Source organism: Phacochoerus africanus, chromosome 15 (genome assembly GCF_016906955.1).
Source record: "Phacochoerus africanus isolate WHEZ1 chromosome 15, ROS_Pafr_v1, whole genome shotgun sequence".
Taxonomy (NCBI): Eukaryota; Metazoa; Chordata; class Mammalia; order Artiodactyla; family Suidae; genus Phacochoerus; species Phacochoerus africanus.
This window is the reverse complement of record NC_062558.1, coordinates 108,800,972-108,823,153: the sequence shown is the minus strand read 5'-3', so window position 1 is coordinate 108,823,153 and position 22,182 is coordinate 108,800,972. Positions and strand designations below refer to the sequence as shown.

The 22,182-nt window shown below is 53.1% G+C and overlaps 1 protein-coding gene across 1 annotated transcript in view; it reads left to right on the top strand.

Annotated features, from left to right (window-relative positions):
- SLIT1 (slit guidance ligand 1) overlaps positions 1-22,182 on the top strand; it is a 180,711-nt gene that overhangs the window by 98,366 nt on the left and 60,163 nt on the right. The window contains exons 5-11 of the mRNA XM_047760650.1: positions 13,913-13,984; positions 15,365-15,436; positions 16,040-16,111; positions 17,071-17,234; positions 20,342-20,489; positions 20,961-21,032; positions 21,560-21,631. Coding sequence (XP_047616606.1) covers positions 13,913-13,984; positions 15,365-15,436; positions 16,040-16,111; positions 17,071-17,234; positions 20,342-20,489; positions 20,961-21,032; positions 21,560-21,631 — 672 coding nt within the window. The remainder of the gene's footprint in view (positions 1-13,912; positions 13,985-15,364; positions 15,437-16,039; positions 16,112-17,070; positions 17,235-20,341; positions 20,490-20,960; positions 21,033-21,559; positions 21,632-22,182) is intronic.

Here is a 22,182-nt window from a genome sequence, read left to right as displayed (position 1 = left end):
CTTTGCTAGACATGCAGTAAACAGACAGGGCCCTTGCCTTGTGGAATGTATAATTTAATTGAGGAGGTAAACATTAACCAAATAATACCATGAATAGTCTATTGATTAAAACTATGTTAACTGCAGAGTTCCCATCATGGCTCAGTGGTTAACAAATCCGACTAGGAACCATGAGGTTGCAGGTTCGATCCCTGGCCTTGCTCAGTGTGTTAAGGATCCGGCCTTGCCGTGAGCTGTGGTGTGGGTCACAGAGGTGGCTCGGATCCCTCATTGCTGTGGCTGTGGTGTAGGCCAGTAGCTATAGCTCCGATTCGACCCCTAGCCTGGGAACTTCCACATGCCGCGGGAGCGGCCCAAGAAATGGCAAAAAGGCAAAAAAAAAAAAAAAAACCCAAAAAACAAACAAACAAAAAACTATGTTAACTGCTAAGAAGAAAAAAGTATGGGTACATTTTATATTTTGGAAGAGGACCTTATGACTCCAGCAGTGTTTTTAATTGAATCTATATCTTATTTATCACAGCTAATGTGGGAGGAATAAAAAGCAGGGCAATGACCGGACTCCCATTTTAGAGCCTTAAACGCACCACCCACCCACTGATCTTCATGGCACTTCTCTGAGATGACAACTCTTACTGTCCCCATTTTACAGATGTGGAAAATAAGGCTCAGAGAGGCAGACCCCAAGGTCCTACATAACTCTTATTCAGTCTGATGGTAGGGGTACGTGAAGATGCCCAAATGTCGCAACCACTATATGGCCCATGAGGCTCTGTAGCTCCACAGGTGGGGACCCCTGGTCTGGGGTGTAGAGGGGATGCAGAAGGATGGCAGGAACCCTGACTGCACAGCTATTCCCTGGGGGAAGGCAGGGCTTCAGGAGCTGGCTTCCTACAAGTTGGAGGGTTTGCACCCCTCCTAGAGAACCGGGGGTTGGGTGGATGGGGATGAAAGCTCCTGAGTCTCAACATCCCTTTCTGGTGTTCACTCGGGTGGTCAGGGCCTCCCCACCCTCTGTCCGTCTCTCCCAGAAGCTGGCCACAGCCACCACACCAGGGCTGGGTGCCCTCTGTGTTCCAGGTTTTTCAGAATTAGCTTCATTTCCACACCTAGATGAAGAGTGGGGGTGGGAGCCCTGGTGATCACTCATTCTGTTGGGGGCCAGGGGTGGTGCCAGAGACCCTGTTAGAAGCCAGTGGCTGGTGGCCTTGGATTCTCCCTCCAGACTCCCCTGCATCAGAACCCTTCATTCTCAGAGGCCCGGGGGGATGCTGCCTGTTAGTACTGACATGTGATTGAAGCCCCTCACTGCAGGATTCCAAAACTCGCCTCTTTTGTCTTTCAAACCTATGGGGGTTTGGAAGAAGTGACAGTTCCTGGGATACCTGTAGGAGTCCAGGTGCAAGAAGTCCTTGGGCAATGCTTATCCCAGCAGGGGCTGGCATTCTGCTCTCCCCGCAGCCTGGTTGCTCAGGGAAAGCATGCTAACCTTACATCATTTTTGATGAGATATATTTGAAATGTATTAGATGATTGTCTAAATTCTGAAACAGAGGGTCCTGAACATAGTTGAACCTTTTCTTGATGCCTCATTGTCAACATTTTGAATGTTCATCATCGTACTTTGCTTTCTATGCTTTCACCTCTTCCCTCCAAGTTCATCTATCAAACGTCACCACTGACACGTGTACCTTTCTAGAAGCCTCCCCACTCACCTGTCCATCACTTTGATGATTCTAGAGTGCTATGCCTGTGTGGCATAGGGGGTTAGCTTGTGGGCTCTGTAGTTAGACAGCCTGGGAAAGTTACTGCACCTCAGTTATGCTGTCTGGAAAAGAGGCAGGGTGAGAGGTTTGGGATTTTTTGTTTGCTTGTTTCTAAGTAGACCTCATTTTTAGAGCAGTTTTATGTTCAGAGCAAAACTGAGTGGAAGGCATGGAGTGGTCCAGTGTACTCTCGACTACCCTCCCGATGCCCAAACTTCTCTCACTGTCAACATCCACTCCAGAGTGGTGGGAGTATTTATCTCAGAAACTTGTTTTAAGGTTAAATGAGATAATGTATGTAAAGCATATAAAATACTCATCACAGTGCCAGGCTCCTAACAAATACTCAATGTATGTAGCTATCATCCTTAATAATAGTAATTGTGTACTATATAAGAGTCAGTGATGATCATTAAGTTTCTAAGGATTAAAAAGGAGTGGCTTTTTGTGCAGAGTTCTGGGGAACATTATTTGCAGCATGGCCACACGATGTCTGTGCTTTTCTCTATGTCCAGGCAGTGGGAGGTCCGACTTCTTCTGGGGAAGTGGGACAGGTTCAAGCCTCACCTCTATCTAGACTGTGGCTTAATGATGTGGATTGTACTCAGCACGTGCCTCTCCTAAGACTCTAAGAACGGGTCCCTTGATACTTATAAAGGTGCTTTCCTGACCTCTATGCGTGTGATATGAGCCATACTCCCTGTGACTTAGGAAAAAAAGCTATATATATAAGGTTTGGTCTGTCCACCATTTGGGCAAGGTGGAAAGTGGCTAGAATCCAAGGTTTGTCTTTAGACTTGACCGCAAGGGCTGCTGAGAGAGTTCAGCACCATGGACAGCTCCTCTGCAGCTGCTCTCCCTGGCTTCTCTGGGCTTTCTTGCTGCTGTTACTACCTGCGGAACACCCTCCGCCAACTAGACACCTTCCTTGCCCCATAACATGGCAAACCTCTGTCTTTCTGCCTTCTGGGGAGATAGTTAAGGGTCTTATGCTCTTTTGCATCCCTGTGACTCTATGTGGAGGGTATGTGAAGGGCTGCAAATATTCTGGGGTGGCTGACCTTATGCCATTCCAGTCTCCCAAGCTCCCCCTTTCTTTTGAGAAACTCTTGAGGCCAAGACTCAGACAAGGCCTAGACCGCCCTGAAGGGGATGTGGAGAGAGTGGGCAAGGTCTTTGGTAAAAGAAATAGGTCCCATTTTCCCTTTGGGGGCCAGGGAAGGTAGGACTGGGAATGCCCCAGGGGCTCTGTTGGCCTCCTTGGTGGACCACTCCTGCCATGGGCCTCAATTAGACCTCTCTCCTGGCATTAGCTGCCCTGCTGCATTGGCCATGGCCCTCAGGTTCTTCCTAAGAAAGCTCAGACAGCCAACTTGGTCAGTTGTCCTGAGCAGAGCCCCCACCTCCAGCACAGCTTGGATTCTACTTGCCCAGCTCTGTTGCCCCTGCCCTCTCTTTCCAAACCACGGTGAATCCTGCCCATCCCACTCCCAGCTCCTTATTAGGGCCAACCCAAAGAGTCTGCCCTCAGAGTCTAGGAAAAAAAAAAAAAGATGGCCTCCATGTATGCATCCCTCCAAATATTCTAAAATCCACGCTGGTTCAAGGCAGGCCAGGGGAGAGCAGTGCATGCTGTGGGGTTGACCCATCTGCAGAATGACTTCTGAACTCTGGTCACAGGCCATGAGCCTGGACTCAGTAGTGTATACATAATTGCCCATGAAACGCATTGCTATGTCAGAAGCAGAGCAATTTACCAAATGTCATTTTGCTAAAAGCCAATTTGCTTAAAGTCAATTCACTGAATGACCAATTTGTCAAATGACCACTTCATCAAATTGACTAAACTTTCTTCAACTACTTGGTGTGCGTTGACTGATGTGCATTTTGTCTTTATGATAGCATTTTAAGGACTGTTCCATTTGTCTCTGGCCCCACTCTTAATGTCTGAACCACGGTGAACCCATCCCAGTCTCTTCCTGTGACTGCAGGGAGCTGGGGCAGGGAAAATCCAGCAACCCCTAAAAGGACTCTGTGAGGACAAATGGGAAGCAATCCAACTGAAACCAAATTGGTAAATGAAACAAAGAAATTTAGCAAATTGGCCCTGTGGAGAACTGGCTGATCTTCCACTTGACTTCTGGAGAAGTTGCTCAAAAGCAGGCAACCTCACATCCTTGTGTCTCCTTTGGTAAAAGCTCACTTTTTTTTTTTTTTGTCTTTTTGCCATTTCTTGGGCTGCTCCCGTGGCATAGGGAGGTTCCCAGGCTAGGGGTCTAGTCGGAGCTGCAGCCACCGGCCTATGCCAGAGCCACAGCAACGCAGGATCTGAGCCGCGTCTGCAAACTTCACCACAGCTCATGGCAACACTGGGTCCTTAACCCATTGAGCAAGGCCAGGGATTGAACCCGCAACCCCATGGTTCCCAGTCGGATTTGTTAACCACTGCGCCACATCGGGAACTCCAAAAGCTCACTTTTTGATTCTATAGCTGCCTCTTTATGGACCTGGGGGAGGCCTCCATGCTTAGTTTTAGAACCAGGAAAGGCCACGCCTCTCCCAAGCTCATTTTCATTTATGGACTTGCTGAATAGTATACACAGCTGACTCCACATCCTCCTAGGCTGGAAGAAGCCCAGGCTCACGTGTAGCAGATGTGAAGGCTTTTGCAGGGTGTGCTTCTTTCTCTTCTTTGATATTTATACTCATTTCTGCCTTTTTCTTTTTTTTTTTAACTTTTCCTCTGGTTTCCTGTTGTCTTACTCCATATTATAATGCATTCCTAAAACTGCCTTAATTCTTTCCTAAAACAAGGCAAAGAAGGAATACAGATCTCTTCTGGGGCTCTTCTGTTGGCCGGTTCCCCCCGAGCCTTCCCTGGGCTCTCCCAGGTCCTCCTCCAGTGCCAGTGTCTCAGCCCACCCCATGGACCCTGAAGTCTCGTCCTGAGGCAGGGCACTGTCCCTGCTCTTGGGGGAGATATGGAAGCAGACATGTGCTGGAGACAGACGCTGTCCTGCCCTGGGAGACAGCGTGTCACCCGGCCCTGCCAAAACGCCCACATGTCCCCAGTGCCTATTTTCCCGCCTCCTTGTCTGTTTGGTGTTGGTCCCCAGTCCCTCGCCACTCTGGCTGGGGATTGTTTCCAGCACTCTGCCCTCTGTGCAGTGTCCCCTCAGCTTGGGAATTTGCCCACTCTTTGGGCATCGGTCACCTCGAAGATTTTTCTCCCTGTTTGTCTCCTCCGGAGGAGGATCAGGGAGCAGGACATTGGTGTTTGTTGATTGCATGCAAAGCACCACACGCTGGCATGAGTGCTTTCCGTGCTATTACCAAGACTTTTCATTGATATATAATACGTATATAGACAAGTGCAAATTTCTGTACATGTGTTAGTTATTTTTAAGCAAATAACTTGCTGAATTTTCACAAAGTGAACACACCCACAAAACCAGCAGCAGATTGAGAAGGAAAACATCATGAGTACCCAGACCCCTCTTGTACCTCCCTCCACTCATTAACCTCCTGACACGGGTAACCACGATCCTGACTCCTAACAGCATAGACTCGTTTTGCCTATTTTTGTGCCTTATATAAATGGCATAGGGGTTTTTTAATCCTCATTATAATCCAGCAAGAGGGAGCTGTGGTGAATTCTTCTTTACACGTAAACAACAGATTCAGAGAGGTTGAGTAACTTCCCCAAAGTCACACAGGCAGTAAACAGTGGTATTAATGGAATCAAACACAGGGTGGTCTGACTCCAAAGCTCGTGTTCTTTCCTCTCTCTCTTGATTCTTTCTCCTGGTGAACCTCCATCCTGCTCCCACCACTGAGGACCTAGGCTTGGAATCTCTGAAGTTACTGGGGTCCTAACAACTCAGAAGTTTCTGGGAAAAGAGCCTTGTCTCCCCCAGTGCATCCCAGCTCAGAATGCTTGGGAGCTTCCTGGGAGCTCAGTGCGTGGTGGGTGAGGACGGGGGCAGCCTTGCCTGGCGCTCAAATTAAGAGGGGCCTGCATTCCCATTGTCTTCTTCATTTGCCCAGTTGGCGTTACTGTGTTCTTACCATGGTGGCTGCGACCTGTGCCTGCTGGTCCCGTTCCTGTTTGTCCCCAAGCCACTCACTCCTGAATGGGCCTCTAGCCTCTGAGCAGCTTTTCCTTGGCAGAGCTCTGTGGTTGCTTTGTCGGGTGTGCGCATCTCCTCTGATATCTCTATTGTGGGAATTGATTGCAGCGATGCTCGGTAGCTGCATAACAAACAGCCCGGTTCGTGGACATGTTACTCAGGCTGGTTTTATGCCACTGTGATCCAGGGCTGCTTAAAGTCTCTTCCTAATGAGGTTTCTGCAACATTAACTCCCAGGGGCTGGAGGGAGGGGGGCTGGCCAAGGAGGAGGTGTGGCTTCCGGGTGGTGTGGTGGCCAAGAGAGGGAGGGCGTCTCTCCTTCCAGCAGTGTGGGGCTGCGCTGGTAGCTCAGAGCAACCCATTTTTCGTACAGAGCTCCCATCCCACCATCCGTGGTGTCAGCCACCAAAACTGCCTCAGGAGTTCCCTGGGAAAGTGTTGGGTGTTCAACATTTTTAAAAATCGCAAGGCCTCACAAGCATGTGTTGGCTGTAATTCCATGAATGTTGTAACCACCTCAGGAGGAGGAGAGGTGGTAGAGGATTCTGTCTCCAGGCCTGGGCCTGGGGCGCGGCGCTGGAGTGGTAGCTCCTGACTCCTTAAAGGGGCCGATCACCTCCTGCATGCTCTGCCCTCTGGGCCGTGTGCCCCGCCCCAGCCCCTGCAGGAATTCGGGGAGGGCACGGTATTAATGGAGTGAACATCTCTCCCACTGCTGGTGAGCAGCTCCTCTGTTCCCTGTTCTGCTCCCGGTGAAGGGGGGCAGGGGCATGACACAGGTGACAGATCAGAGGCTGCTTTTCCCTCTCTCTGCCCGGCGTTGTGTGTGTGTGTGTGTGTGTGTGTGTGTGTGTCTGTGCCCAGCTCTCCTCCCAACCCCCCAAAGAATAGAAGTTGTTGGCTCTGCCCATGACTCAAAATGCTGGCCAGTACAAGGGGCTACAACCCCTTTGCTTTAGTCCCAGCTGGGCATGGGAACAGATTTGGTTTTTTTGGTCTCCACCTGACGTATATGGAAGTTACCAGGCTAGGGGTCCAGTCAGAGCTGTAGCCGCTGGCCACAGCCATAGCCATGGCCACAGCAATACAGGATCTGAGCCTCGTCTGTGACCTACAGCTCATGACAATGCCAGATCCTTAACCCACTGAGCAAGGCCAGGGATCGAACCCGCAACCTCATGGATACTAGTCAGGTTCGTTAACCACTGAGCCAGTATGAGAACTGCCATAGGGACAGTTTTAAACTTCCTCAGATGCAGCACTTTTCAGACTTTAATATGCATATGAATCATGCCCTACCCCACCCCCGGGGTCTTACTAAAATGCAGATTCTGACTCAGTAGGTGGGGCTAGAAAGCCCACCTTTCTAACACTCTCAGGTGGCTCCGATGTTGCTGGTCCAGGTGCCAGAGACATGGGTGCTGAGCCACCGCTAAGGGTTCCGGGGCCACGCTCACCAGCAGCAGCAGCAGCAGTGTGAGGGAGGAGGCTGCCCTGAGCTGAGCCCCCCTGGGTGTGAGTGACTCCTCCCCACCTCGCCAGGAGGTATGTGCTGTTGAAGGCGGAGACCCAGATGCTGGGAACAAACTGCAGGTTGAGCCCGAGGTCATGTGGTGGCCTGGTGGCAGAGCCGGCGGTAGTGCCCGCCCCCCCATTTCCAGTCCTGGAGTTTTCAATCGTCCCTCCAGCCCCAAAGCTCATAAAGACAATTAGCCCTGGCTGAAAGCACCACACACAGCCTCCGTTAAGCCCTACGATCCATGATTATTCCCACTTTACAGAGCAGGAGATGGGGCTCCAGAGGTTAGGAAACTGGCACAAGGTGCCTCAGTGGATAAATAAGAGGCTTCCTCTGCTCCAGAGCCCCAAGTCCTTACCCTGACAAGGAAGCCTTGGGTGAAGTAGCCCAGAACAGTTGGGCCACCCTGGCTCCCTCCCGGCTGTATTGGGCAAGTTCAGGGTACACAGTCAGGCAAGGGGACAGGCCAGGGTGCCCAGAGCCTCTGTGTGGCTTGCGAGGCAGACAGAGCAGGCCTTGAGTTGTGCAGTGGGGCCAGCAGGCAGGCGGCAGGAGTCTGGCTTTGGCTGGTGCCCAGCATCCCTGGCTGGGCCCCTGCTGATCCCCTTAGAGGCCTGTCTGCCAGCAGAACCCAATCTGGTTAGAGCGTGAAGGGGGATTAGCGGTGAAAACATGGGGTCTTGACCTCAGCATCCCAGCCCCTGCCTCACCAGTCCTGGCAGAGGCTGGAGGGATTGGCAGCGTGTGCGGGAGGAGGGGCGGCAGGAGCAAGGAGGTGGGGGAGGGGGGCCGGGATGATGCCCAAGCCAGGGTGTGGGCATCCTGCCCCCTCCTCTTCAGGGAAAAGGACCCAGCTGGGGTCACTGCGGTGGCCCAGATCTGGGGGCCACTATTGCAGCAGCTTGCCTCTCATAGCTCATGATCTTGGGTTGTGGGGTCCAGGCAGAGGAGATCTTAACCTGCAAGACCCTTACGTGGAGCCTCTCCGCCACCCACCAGGGACTCCAGGGGCTCCAGCTCCCTCTCCTCCTGTGGGTCCCAGGATAGTCATTCACCTTCCTCAGAGGCTCCCCAACCTCTTTTTTTGTTTGTTTGTTTTTTGTTTTTTAGGGCCACACCCATGGCATATGGAGGTTCCCAGGCTAGGGGTCCAATCAGAGCTACAGCTACCGGCTTATACCACAGCCAGAGCAATGCGGGATCCGAGCTGTGTCTGAGACCCACACCACAGGTCATGGCTACGCTGGATCCTTAACCCGCTGAGCAAGACCAGGGATTGAACCCGCAACCTCATCGTTCCTAGTCGGATTTGTTAACCACTGAGCCACGACGGGAACTCCGTAACTCATTGTTTTAGTCAGCAAAAGGCAGATGGATTGGAGCCCAAGAATCATGGAAAGATCCATGATGGTTCAGCTAAAAATGACTGAGTGCCTGCAATGCACCAGGTCCCGGGATTTAAGGGTCTGGGGGCAGAGATGGATGTTAACCAAAAATCAGTATTTTATGACATTCGGTACACATATATTTCATTATAAACTTGGATTAGTGCTGAGAAGGAAAAGCATGGGGACCCTGGGAGCCTGAGGCAGAGGAAGGTTTCTGTAGCCTGAGAGCTGAAGGAGAACAGAAGTTACCGGGTGAAGAGTGGAGGGAGAACAGTCTAGGCAGAGGGAACAGAAGTGCAAAGGTCCTGTGGCAGGAGGGATTTGAGCAAATGAAGGAAAGGCAGCATATGTGCAGTCAGGCAGGGGTGACAGCACCAATTGCCTGTTACATCAGATCCTCCAAGGTAGGTGCCAGTTCTCACCCCCATTTTGCAGATGAAGAAAGGGCCACACCCAAGGCCACATAATTCAAGTGGGTGAGACAGGGCTCCTGGAACCCCTGTCTCCAATGTGACACTCAGCTGTGGGCTTTCTCCTCTATGCTCCAGCCTCTCAGCGTGTGCTTCCTGGACTAGCAGCATCTATATCCCCTGGGAGCTTGGCAGAAATCTTGGGCTTCATCTTTTCCCATAGAATCTGTCCCCAGGCCTGTTTATCTCCAACCTCCTGTCCCTTGTCTGGCTGCTGCATCCTCGCTCTGGGTGTCCACCTGGGATTTCCTTCTGAGCCACTGTCCGCCCCACGGCTCTGGGTCCTGCGCTTCCCTCTGGCCAGGATCAGGCCATCATCTCCAGAGCCCTCCGCCTTCCAGGATGGCCTCTTGTCAGTATGTTCCATTCTGCCCTGACACATCTCACCGTGGAGCCCCTGACAAGGTCACCAAGGGAGGAGGATGGGGCAACAACGACCAAGTTTCGGGGAGAAAAAAAAAAGGCTCAGGAAACTTGTAGGTGGTACCTTTGAGGTTTGCATACCAAGTGGTGATAATGGAGATGAGAGATTTTATTCCAAAGAGGTTTGGGAAAGACAATTGTTGACCAAGTAGAGGATCAACTAGGGCCAAAAAAAAAAAAAAGTAATAGAGCTTTGTTTGGGTTTTGATGTTTGGCTGAGCGAGCATCCAAGTCCAGGGAAGGCATCTGGCGCCCCCTAGTGGGAACACTGGAAAAAAAACAGTCAGAACGTTAGTGAAGGGATAGGTGGACTAGGCTTAAAGCCAAACAAAGCAAGACATTTATTTATCTCTTCTTTCGGTAGTTATTATTCTTTATGTCTGTTATTTCTTTCTTTCTTTAGTTATTTATTGCGTTCTTTCTTTCTGTCTTTTCTTTCGTTAGTTCTTTCTGTGTATTTACTTTATGTATTTCTTTATTTCTTTTTCTTTTATTTCTTTCTTCCTCTCTTTCTTCTTTCATGTTCTTTCTTTCTTCTCCTTCCTTACCTTAGCCTTCCTTTCCATCCAGCCCTCAATACCTCCTCCTTCCTTTCTTTCGTCTCTCTCTGTCTCTCTCTCTCTTTCTTTCTTTCTGTCTCTTTTGCCTTTTCTAGGACCGTTTCCGCGGCATATGGAGGTTCCCAGGCTAGGGGTCTAACTGGAGCTGTAGCCGCCAGCCTGCACCACAGCCACAGCAACTCGGGATCCGAGCCGCGTCTGCTACCTACACCCCAACTCACGGCAACGCTGGATCCTTAACCCACTGAGCAAGGCCAGGGATCAAACCCCCAACCTCATGGTTCCTAGTCAGATTCATTAACCACTGCGCCACAACGGGAACTCCCAAGCCAGCATTTCTTAAATATTGTCAAATGGAGGTACTAGAAACAGAAGTGTAAATACATAAACTCACTTCATCATCTCCAAAGCCCTGTGTGGTAGATATTTTAATTCCCGTTTTACAAATAGGGAAACTGCAGCTCTCAGGTGTATAATTTCCAGGGCCCATTGGTTGTAAGTGGCAGAAGGGGAATTGCTTCTAGATCCTTCCATTGTTGAGTTCAGGCTCTCTCCACCACCCTCTCTGTGCCAGCGTTCTGCACTCTCCTTGGTCTTCCAAGGCTCACCTGTTTCCCTCTGATCTAGAGGCTCGCCTCTTCCCGCGTCTCAAATTCAGTTTCCTTTACTCATTTTAACAGCGTGAGCGGCTCCCTGCTGTGGGCCGGCCCTGGCTGGACCCACACCCACCCCTGGACCCTCACCTCATCAACTGACTCGTGGTGTCTGTGGCCTGTCTGGGTGCAGCATCTTTCCTCTGTAAGCTTGGGTGCCCCCAGAGCCATGTCTAAAAGGCCATCAGATCACAGCCCTCTCTGGTCTAACCTGTCACCTTCTCTGGTCTGCAAGGCTTTTTCCTGCCGACCCCCTCTTGCCAGCACCTCCTGCTCCCACTATTCCCAGATCAGGCCAGGCTCCCGCCCTTCCTTTCCCCACTTAGCTCCTGGTGAGCATCCTTATAGCATTGTTCTGCCCGAATCCTCATTGATGCGATGCTATTATAAGAACACTTGAAACCCATTTATTATAAGGATCTAGTGTTATTGATTAGGACACAGAGTCATTTTTTATGAAGACCCCTGGAGAGATTCTTGTCTCATCTTAGTGCCCAGAACAGCTATCCTCCTGAGACACTGGTTCTTTTGAGTTTATACATATACTGGGGATGCCATGAACAGACCAGTTTTGTCTTTTCACATCGGCTCCCAGAAAGCTTAGAGCCCACCCTCTGCCTGGACCTGGCAGGTGTGTGGGTCACATGGTGCTTCATGCTTGGTGTCCACCATTGATTGTCTTCTCTTTGCTCTATTTTTCGCTCGTGCTGTTTTGTTGTTTCATAAATCCCTATAAGCCACCTTAAAGCTTTTCTGGAACAAGGTTGGCCTAAATCAATAAACTAATCGATACAAATGAAAAACCTTCCTTGCAGGGTTGTAGCGAGGATTAAATGGAATAATGGATGGCAGTTATTGGCCCAGAGCTCCCCCCACCCCAGGCTTGGCTGAAGGGTGGACTTCTGGCTTGGGGCCGAGATGAGGGTGCTACCAGGGGTCCCCACACTAAAGAACAGAAACAGGCCGGCTGCGGTGAAGCCAGGCACAGCTGGAATGCAGTTTTGGAGGGGAGAGAGGAGACTATCATAGGCTTGAGATGCCTTCCTTCAAGGAGAAAGAGAGAGGGGAGCAGGGGTGCGATGGTGGCACAGCCCCTTCAGACCACAGGTGCCTGGGGCTGGTTAGGTGGCTGAGGGACAGGAAGGGTTGGGTTTTGGAGGGGAGGGAGCTCACAGATGTGGACTCCCACTCTGTGCGGGGATCAGGGTTTGTCGGGGGGAACTGAGGGGCAGGCCTTGCAAGGCTTGTGTTCCCCCACTTTGCACACAAGGAGATGGGGGCTCAGGAGAGACAAGGGTTGACCCACAGATGCACAGCCAGGAGGTGGGGAGCCCGGATTCGAACTGGCTTTTCTTTTCTTTTTTTTTTTTTGTTTTTTGTTTTTTGTCTTTTTAGGGCCGCACTTATGGCATATGGAGGTTCCCAAGCTAGGGGTCTAATTGGAGCTGTAGCCACCGGCCTACGCCACAGCCACAGCCACGGCAACGCCAGATCCAAGCTGCGTCTGCAACCTACACCACAGCTCACGGCAACGCCGGATCGTTAACCCACTGTGCAAGGGCAGGGATCTAACCCGCAACCTCATGGTTCCTAGGCAGATTCGTTTCCACTGCGCCACGGCGGGAACTCCCAGAACTGGCCTTTCTGAGGTCAGGGCCCAGTGCATTCTGCTGTGATGCTTCTGTTTCATTGTCTTAGCAGCAGAACCCAGGCAGAAGGGAGCTCAGGGAACGGTGTACTAGGAGGCCCTGTGGGCCGTATTCTTGGGGCTTGAGGTGAACCCTGAGGCCCGGTGGGAGGAATGACTGCCAGGAAGGAGATGATCAAAGCCCCATGGGCCTGCCCGGAGGAAGGGCCGGGGTCCACACAACTGCTCCTCATGGGGTCTTATACAAACAGGCAGTGCAGGCAGCGAAGGCTGTTGGACATTGCAGTTCCTGCCCCCAGGGCTGCTGTACCAGGGGAGGCTCTGGCACCTGACTGCTGGGTTCAAATTCTGGCACCTCCACCCACCAGTTGTGTTCCCTCAAAGAAGCTGCTTAAGTTCTCTGAGCCTCCCTTTCCTCCTTTGTGATGTGGGGACCGTGATAGTATTTGTCTCACAGTTAGCATGAGAGTCGGGTGCTTGAACACTTGTGAAGCGCTGCGTGGTGTGGCCAGGGTGGGGGTGGAGCAGGGCAGTTGTCACCACCATTGTGGGACACTAGGGACATTTGTAAAAGTCCCTGCGAGGCCTGAGGGAGGGAGAGAGAGGCAGGTGGACGGTGACCGAGGCCCAATCTGCTGAGCAGAAGCTGTTTTGCTGGGTCCCTGCAGTGCCCGGCCCCCCTCACTCCAGGATACTGGATGGGGGGATGCCCTCCAAGCCCCAGGGGAGGGAGGAAGCTGTAGCAGCCCCTAGGCCAGTGGACTCTGTCCCAGTGTGGGCCCAGGCTCAATGGTGGCACTGCTCCCTGCAGTCCCTGACAGCCCAGGATCCAGAGTCGGACCCAGCCTGGAGTTCGCAACCTGGGTCGGCCACCTCCAGGCTGAGTTACCTGGGGTCCACCTGTGCCTTCTTCCAGAGCCTCCGTTCCTGATCAGTAAAACACAGAATGAGCCGTGGTACCCTCTCCACAGGGCTACTATGGGCTCCTTGAGAAGAAGCCCCTCCTTGGCAGCCCTGGACGATGCCTGGGGGCTGGGCTGACCCCTGTGGGTCTGGCGGGCAGGGCTGGGGGAGGGCAGGGCTGATCATCCCTGCCCCAGGCTGCGCCCTCCAGCTGTAACCCCTCTGCCCAGAGAAGGGGAGGTGGCTGGGGACCAAGCTCCAGCTCATTCATTTATTCATTGGACAGATGTTTATCCAGGGACCTTTGTGCGTCAAGCACTGTCCCAGGTGCCGGGATGCAGCTGTGCCTGGTCTGGGCACTGTCTGGCCCGCTTGACCTCTCTGCCTCATCAGGGCACGCTGGAGAAATCTTTTCTGACAGTGTTTTTTCTTCCCTGGCTTTGTCCTCGCAGGGACCTGAGTGAGAACACCATCCAGGCCATCCCCAGAAAGGCTTTCCGTGGAGCTACAGACCTCAAAAATTTGTGAGTAGAGCCCTGGGAGGAAGAGGGACTTGGGGGATGCAGGGCCACCTGGCAGCATCCTTGTGGGTCCCCCTGAGCCCTGTGGTCCAGGCAGTCAAGGAGTTGGTCTGAATTCTGAGATGGCTCGTGCCAGTATGGTCTTCTGGAAAAATCTGGAGTTGGAGGAAACAGGCAGCCTTTGAGGATCAAGTTGAAGGGAGTATGATGAATTGTGGGGTGCTTGGGCAATGTTCTTGTCCCATTTAAATGGACAGCTTCTTGCTCTTCCCCTCCAGTGGGTGGGGAGAGCTGGTTTTGAATGTTCTCTTGCAGGTCCATATTGTGCAAGCTGCTGCTGCAAGTCAGTTAATGTCACTGAGCCTCAGTATATTGGTCTGCAAAATGGGGACATCATATTTCCCTCACAAGCTTGCTCTGATGTTTAAATGAGATGGGGAGATAAATACACTTTGTGGAATGCTGTTTAAGTGTTAGGGTTTATTTTTATTATTCACATTTCTGCTGGTCCAGGCTTACACCCCACACCCACTACCCCAGGTCTGACTGTCACAGTGATGGCAAATGCCTGGCAAGCTTATCCCTCCCCTCCTGCCCCTTCCCACCCCACCAGTGCCTGTAGCAGACATCGATAATCGATCACTGCATTCTTTCCCAAGGGTCCCAATCACAGTGTCAGTTTATTCTGAACACAACACCGCAGGTAGGCACCATGAGTCGGTCCCACTTGGCACTCAGGCTGAAATCTCTTTGCCAGCTTTGGCTGCCATAGATCCTGTGATAAACTCTCATTTAATAGCTGTCAGCACCCTCTAGGGGTATCCAAGGAGGGGGCGGGGCCTGCTCCCCAGGAGATATGCAAGGTTGGGCAGAGAAGTATAACTCTTACTTATGCTTACGGTTTTTTCTCTTTTTTTTTTGTCTTTTTGTCTTTTCAGGGCCGTACCCGTGCCATATGGAGGTTCCCAGGCTAGGGGTCGAATCAGAGCTGTAGCTGCCGACCTACACCACAGCCACAGCAACAGCAACGCCAGGTCTGAGCCGTGTCTGCGACCTGCACCACAGCTCATGGCAACACCGGATCCTTAACCCATTGAGCAAGGCCAGGGATGGAACCTGCAACCTCATGGTTCCTATCAGATTCATTTCCCCTGCGCCATGACAGGAACTCCTATGCTTACTGTTTTAACTAAAAATAAGGAAGACTTGATGCTTTTATTAACATCCACTATTTGGATCGACGTATATGTACTGGACCAAGGATTGGGGTCAGGCCTCTTTTTTTTTTTTTTTTTAAACTGATGGCATGCTTGATGAAAATGTTTGGCCATCCCTGCTGTAGGCCACGTGCCATCCTCTCTACCACTTTCCTTTGCTTCACAGACAGCTGGACAAGAACCAGATCAGCTGCATTGAGGAAGGAGCTTTCCGGGCTCTGCGGGGGCTGGAGGTGCTGTAAGTACACCTCGGCAAGGGAAGCAGAGGCAGGAGAGCCCGGCTGCCGTGAGGGCCCAGGCCCAGGCAGCTGGCATCAGGGCCTGGGAGCCGCACAGGAGGCGGGAGTCCTGGGAGGCGGGTTCCAGGCCCAGGGCAGAGGCCGTGCTCTCTGCTCGCTTTAACTTGTCGCCAAGGACAGAAGGGCATGTGCTGTGGGGTCGCGCTGGCAGTGGGGGCACCCAGACTTGGCCTGCTCACGATGAAGTCCAGGGCGAATGGCTGTGTCTCCAGGGAGTTTCGAACACACGAGGCTTCCTCCCTCTGCCTAAACCCCACGCTTTCTTCCAAGCCAGCCGGAGCCTGCACCCAGCCTCACCTCTGGCTCCACCACCCCTGTCTTACCCGACTCGGAGTCGGTGGTGCAGCTGCCTCTGCATCGTTGTCCCGGCTCAGGGCTGGCTCTTTAGCCCCTGTAGCCCCGTGATCCATGGGTGGACGCGGGTGGACCATCCACCCACGGTCCTTGAGGGTGGACCATGAACAGCAGCGTCCGGGAGAACCCTCGTCCCACGCAGCTTCCTGCCGGGCAGACGCTGAACGACTCTGGTCTCCCCCGTGTAGGACCCTGAACAACAACAACATCAGCACCATCCCCGTGTCCAGCTTCAACCACATGCCCAAGCTCCGGACCTTGTGAGTCGGCCCAGGGGGGTCCCCCGAGAGCACAGCGGCCAAGCAGGGGAGGGGCCAGGGGCTGGGGGAAGGGGGGGGAGCTTGGCCTCCTTTGCACACCGCCCACCCCCAGACTTGGGGGTCGGGGCTGAGCAGAGCTGGGGGGGGGGAGGTGATCGAAAAGGGAAGGATGCCGAGTGTCATTTATTTATTTATTTTTTCTGTCTTAAATGGGTCTTTTTATTTATTTTTCATTATTCAATGAATTGATCACCTCTGTAGTTGTATAATGATCCTCACCATCCAGTGTCACAGGATTTCCATCCCACAACCCAAGCACATCCCCCCACCCCCCCCAAAATGGTCTCCTCTGGAGACCAAAAGTTTTTCAATGTCTGTGAGTCAGCATCTGTTCTGCAAAGCAGTTCAGTCTGTCCTTTTTTCACATTCCTATCAGGGAAAGCATTTGATGTTGGTGTCTCATTGTATGGCTGACTTCACTTAGTATGATAATTTCTAGGTCCATCCATGTTGCTAAAAATGCTAGTGTTTTGTTCCTTTTAATGGCTGAGTAATATTCCATTGTGTATATGTACCACATCTTCTTGATCCACTCCTCTGTCGATGAACATTTAGGTCGTTTCCATGTCTTGGCTATTGAATCGAGTGTCATTTAGCTTTGATGTTTTCCCGGGATGGTTTTTGGGGTGGGTCTGTGTGAGCTTGGTGGGTGAATCCTCTCTGGGCACCCTCCAGCCAAGGGGTGCCCCCCAACCCTGAGGTGTGCTGGGAGGGAAGTTTCCCACTGCCACAGGTAATCCCGGATTGGGGCTGAGCAGTGCAGCTGACTGGGCATAGACTGTGCCAGACCAAGGGGAGCACCAGGGGCCCAGGGCCCCCCACCCGGGGTGGAGGGGCTCCCACAGCTCAGCAGGGGCTGGAGGCCCAGATGGGTTGTGAGCCCCCCTGTCCCTCCACAGCCGCCTGCACTCCAACCACCTGTTCTGCGACTGCCACCTGGCCTGGCTCTCCCAGTGGCTGAGGCAGCGGCCAAGCATTGGGCTCTTCACCCAGTGCTCGGGCCCTGCCAGCCTTCGGGGCCTCAATGTGGCCGAGGTCCAGAAGAGTGAGTTCAGCTGCTCAGGTGAGTACAGCCCCCAGCCCCACCCCCGGGGGCTCTCTGCTGCCCACCGCCTGCCTCTGTCCCAACTCCCGTCCCCTCCCATCCCCTCCTGTCACCCTGCATTAATGCCTGGCCCACCCATGACCGCCTGTCCTTATCCATGGACACCTCTTGGACCACCCACCCTCTCCTCTCCTCCCCCTGTTCTCTTCCGTCCCTACTTATCACCTCCGGTCCCTGCCCATCTCCCCTCCTGCTCCATCCATCATCTCCTTTTCTCTACACAGTACCTCTGCCCTCCACTCTGTTCCCCCACCTGCCCCTACGCATCATTTCCATGTCCCCTACCCATTGTCCCCTTTTGTCCCACCTCCTCCCTCTTTCTGCTTCTCCCGGATGCCTCCTTCCATTTCCTGCCATCTCATACCTCCTGCCACTCACTCACCCCACTCTGTGCCCCCTCCTCCTACCGCCTCTCCCCTCCCCCATTGCTACCATGAAAGATCATTGAATTGGGCTTTCCAGCCTCAGTTCAAAGTGAGCTGGACCCCGGGGTCCGTGCCTCTGTCTTCCACCTTGGGTCCTGTGAGAGCCTCCTGCCCTGCCACCCACTTCCTTTCTGGCTCCTCCACTCTCCAGACTGCAGCCAGTAAGACCTAAAGGGACCCATGAGTCTGGGCTGGTCACTGCTGCTTCGTCCTCACCCAGCTGCCCAGCGCTCCTGGGAGACTCCATACTGCCCTCCAGCTCTGCCTCCCCTGCCTGGCGGCCTCCTCACTCATGCGTCCCACTGTGCTCACCTCTGCCCCTCCCGGGAGCAGGTGCCTGCCACCCCAGCATCTTTGCAGACTATCTCCCTGCTGAGCACACCCTCCCCGCCTTGCTGTCCCTGGCTCCTCCTCACCCTGCAGAGCCCAGGGAGCCTTCTCTGGCCCCGGCAGGGGTTCCCCATAGACTGCAGTCTCCGCAAGCGCATGGGTACCTGTGCCGTGTTCTCTGCCTGTATCTCAGCACTTTGCTTGTGCTCGATACAGAGACACAGATGCAAAAGCAATGTTCACTGGCTAAATGGCTGCTTCTCAGATTCCTGACAAATCAGGGGCTGCCCCTTTCTCCCAAGCCTGTGAACAAGAGCCCTCCAGCCACACGGAGCTCAGCCTCCTCTCCTTGGTGTGAGGCGCACGGCTGGGGTGGGGTGGCTGTCCCCACCTCCTCAGCCCCCGCAGTGCCCGAGAACACCGCTGTGCTTAGGGATGCCGTGTGTGTGAGCATGTGTGAGCTTGTGTGTGTGACTCTATGAGAGTGAGTGTGAGCTTGCGTGTGAGAGAGTGAGTGTGTGAGTGTGTATTAGGTGTGTCTGTGCATGTGTGAGTCTGTGACAGTGTGTGTGTGTGAGAGAGTGTGTGAGTGGGAGAGCAGAGTACGCGCATGGGTGTGTACTCGTTTGTATGGAGAGCCTGGGCCAAGGCAGCACCTCTGAGTAATTGCAGCTGCCTCGGGTTTTAGAAATAGATAAACTCATGTGGACAATTTAATTTGGGAATGAAACGTTTTCCTTTGCATTTGGAATACCTTGGTTTTTCTGTTCAGGCTTTTTTTTTTTCTCTCCTGGGGTCTCTTCACCCCAGTGACCCCTGTCCTGAGAAGGACACAATTTCACAATCTGCCAGGAGTTCTGGCTTTGTTCCCTTTGACCTTGGCGCCCACCCTTCCTAGCCAAGGAAAGGATTGGAGGTTAAAATGCTGGTGGGGGTGCAAGTCGGCCTGGCCACTCTGCAGACTGTTTAGCAGAATCAACTAAAGTTGCACATGTATCTACCCCCTGACTCTGCCGTGCCACTGCTAGGAAGGTGCATATTTTGCAAAACACAGGGCCAAGAATATCCAAGCAGTTGTGTTTTCTTTGCATAATATCCTAAAGCTAGAGGCAGCCCAAAAGGCCACCAACAAAAGAATGGATTAGCTCATGATGTCAGAGCCATACCGTAGAGCATGACTCAGCAATGAAAAAGAACAAAATACAAATTCACCCAACATGGGCAAATTGCAAAGATTTTATTTGTTTATTTATATTTTTTTAATTTTTAAATTTTTTAAAAAATGTAGTTATTGCCTTTTTTTTTTTTTTTTTCCAGGGCTGAACCCATGGCATATGGAGGTTCCCAGGCTAGGGGATGAATCAGAGCTACAGCTGCCGGCCTAGGCCACAGCCACAGCCACAGCAGCACCAGATCCGTAGCCCACTAAGCAAGTCCAGGGATTGAACCCTTAACCTCATGGTTCCTAGTTGGATTCGTTTCCACTGGGCCATGACGGGAACTCCTTGAAGATTTTATATTGAATGGAAGAAGCCAAATGCAAGCGAGCTGGATGCAGTAGTCTGGTTTTGTTTATGTGAAGTCCACCAACAAGCAGCACAAATCTTTGGTGCTAGATCTCAGAATTTCAGCTACCTTGGGAAAGGAGCACGAGGGCAGCTTCTTGGGTGACAGAAATAGTCCATGTTGAGGGGGCAGTTCGGTGGCTGTGTCCACATGCAGAAATTCAGCCAGCTGTACACTCAAGGTCACGCACCTGATGGAAGTGACACCTTGGTTTGAGAAAGGGTGGGCCCTTACCTCAGACACTGGGTTTCACCCTGATTCCATCACTTGTTAGCTGTGCGAATTTCCACAAATTAACTCTGAGGACTTGGTTTTCTCACCTGTCACGTGGCCACAATGACATCATGCTCTTTACGGGGCTGTGCAGCAGGATTCAATGAGTTACTGCAGGTACAACCTTTCTCTTAGCATGTGGCACAAAGTAGGTGCTCGATAAACACGGTCCCTGTCATACTCGGGCTCAGACGGGTTGAATAACTTGGACTAGGACCCAGAGCTTCAGAACCGAGGCTGGGATTTCCTAGCATGTGAATCACACTCTCGTGCAGCACAGTGAAGCTCAGATGCAAGTTCAGCAAACATCTCACCAGTACCCTTTCTGCGCCAGGCACTCACAGAATTACATCACGGTCCTTGGGCATCTCCTCTGGCTCATCCCCATCCACAGACACACCCTGTCCCCACCCGTCCGCCCAAGTCTAGGGAGGGAGGACACCCTGAGGTCACAGGCCGCTGTTTCCGCAGGCCAGGGGGAGGCAGGGCGCGTGCCCTCCTGCACCCTCTCCTCCGGCTCCTGCCCTGCCATGTGCGCCTGTAGCAACGGCATCGTCGACTGTCGTGGCAAAGGCCTCACCGCCATCCCTGCCAATCTGCCCGAGACCATGACGGAGATGTGAGTACAGGCAGGGCAGGGGGCGGGATGCTCCCTGTGGGCTGGGCCGGGCTCTGGTGGTCCAGGGACAGGCCAGAACAGGTGCTGCCCCCAAGGCTTGCCCGGAGGCCCCCTCTGTATAAACAGGGAAGACACACTTTGCCACTTCTGGGCCGAGCTCTCTGCGCAAACTGGCGACTGTAGAGGGGTGGGGAGGGGAGTCCCTCTGTGATCCATCAGTCCAGCCCCGCTGGGTGAGTCTGCTGGAATTGGTCTCTTACTATTAGCATCATGTGTGAGCCTGCATTTCCGCCACCGCAGCCAGGGATAGGGTGGACGGGAGCTTGAAAGCTGTCCCTTTTCTCTGCCTGTGCCAGTCCCCCTACTCCAGACAGAGCAGGGGCCAGCAGGCAAAGTGCCTAGTTCGGGCAGCAGGCAGCAAGTGTGTGGGGTGACCTGACCTTGTCCTTCCTCTGTGTCCTCTCTCTGCAGCCGCCTGGAGCTCAATGGGATCAAGTCCATCCCCCCGGGAGCCTTCTCTCCCTACAGAAAGCTGCGGAGGATGTGAGTGCCTCCTGATGTTCCCTGGGGGTCAGCAGGGGGTGGAGCTTGGGCCAGGCACACCACAGCTGGTGGTGGAGGGGTAGGCAGGTCCTGCCTCTGCCCCCTAGAGCCGAGCAACCCCGGGTGGGCAAAGCTATCATTTGGCCTTCTTGCCAGGCTCCTCTGTGATGTGGGGATGGCGGTGATGTGACCTCCTCGGGGGGTTGTCTGGAAGCCTAAAGAGGATGCTGAGTCTGAGGCTGGGACAGAACTGACTGTCATCCTCCCATTTCAGCCTGGGCCCCCCTGGGAGCAATAGAGGCTGGGAGCGGGTGTAGGGATGCCTGGGGTGCCTGCCTGTGCATGATTGCTCAGGGATATAGTGGCCGGTTGTGGGCTTTTTGGATGGACAAGGGAACTGGCTCTTCTCTTTCCTAATATCAAAGAAAGCCCTGGCCTCCTATGGTATCTAGGAGGTAGAAGGGATAGGCAGGGCTTGGTGGCTGCTGAGGGATTCCACCACCCTCTCTCCTCTGCTCACTTTGCAGAGACTTGAGCAACAACCAGATCTCGGAGATTGCACCTGACGCTTTCCAGGGCCTCCGCTCCCTGAACTCACTGTGAGTAGCAGCACCAAAGCTCTGCAGTGGCCCAGGGCATCCCCCAAGAAGGCCAGCAGAGCCCAGGGCCCCTCCAGTGGGTGCTAGAGGAGAGCACAGCCCCTCCCACCTAGCCTCAGTGGGTCTTCCTCTGGCTACAATGTCCAGGGCTGCTGTACCCAGCTTCCCCTTCCTCTTTGTGGACCCTCTGTAGCTGGGTAGGGGAGGAGGGAATCAAGGGCTGAGGGTGTGGAGAAGCGAGGCTGAGCTGTTGCCCATGACAACTGTGATGCTCTCCTTTCTGCGGTGGAGATTTTCCCAGCATTCTTTGTGGCCGTCATCTGACTCAGCCCAGCCTTCATGTTGGTACCATCTCTCCACAGACGCCCAGCCCTCCGTACTCCTAAGCCTTCCCCAGGTCACCTATGAGGGCCATAACCACCAGCTCCAGTTGTGAAATCTGCCACGCCTTGTATCTTTCATCGCAAACACACTCTGATCCCATGTCGTAGTGGCTGATGCGAAAACAGTGTTTCCTGCCTACCCCACTCTCCAGCCCTGTCCAGTCTTTC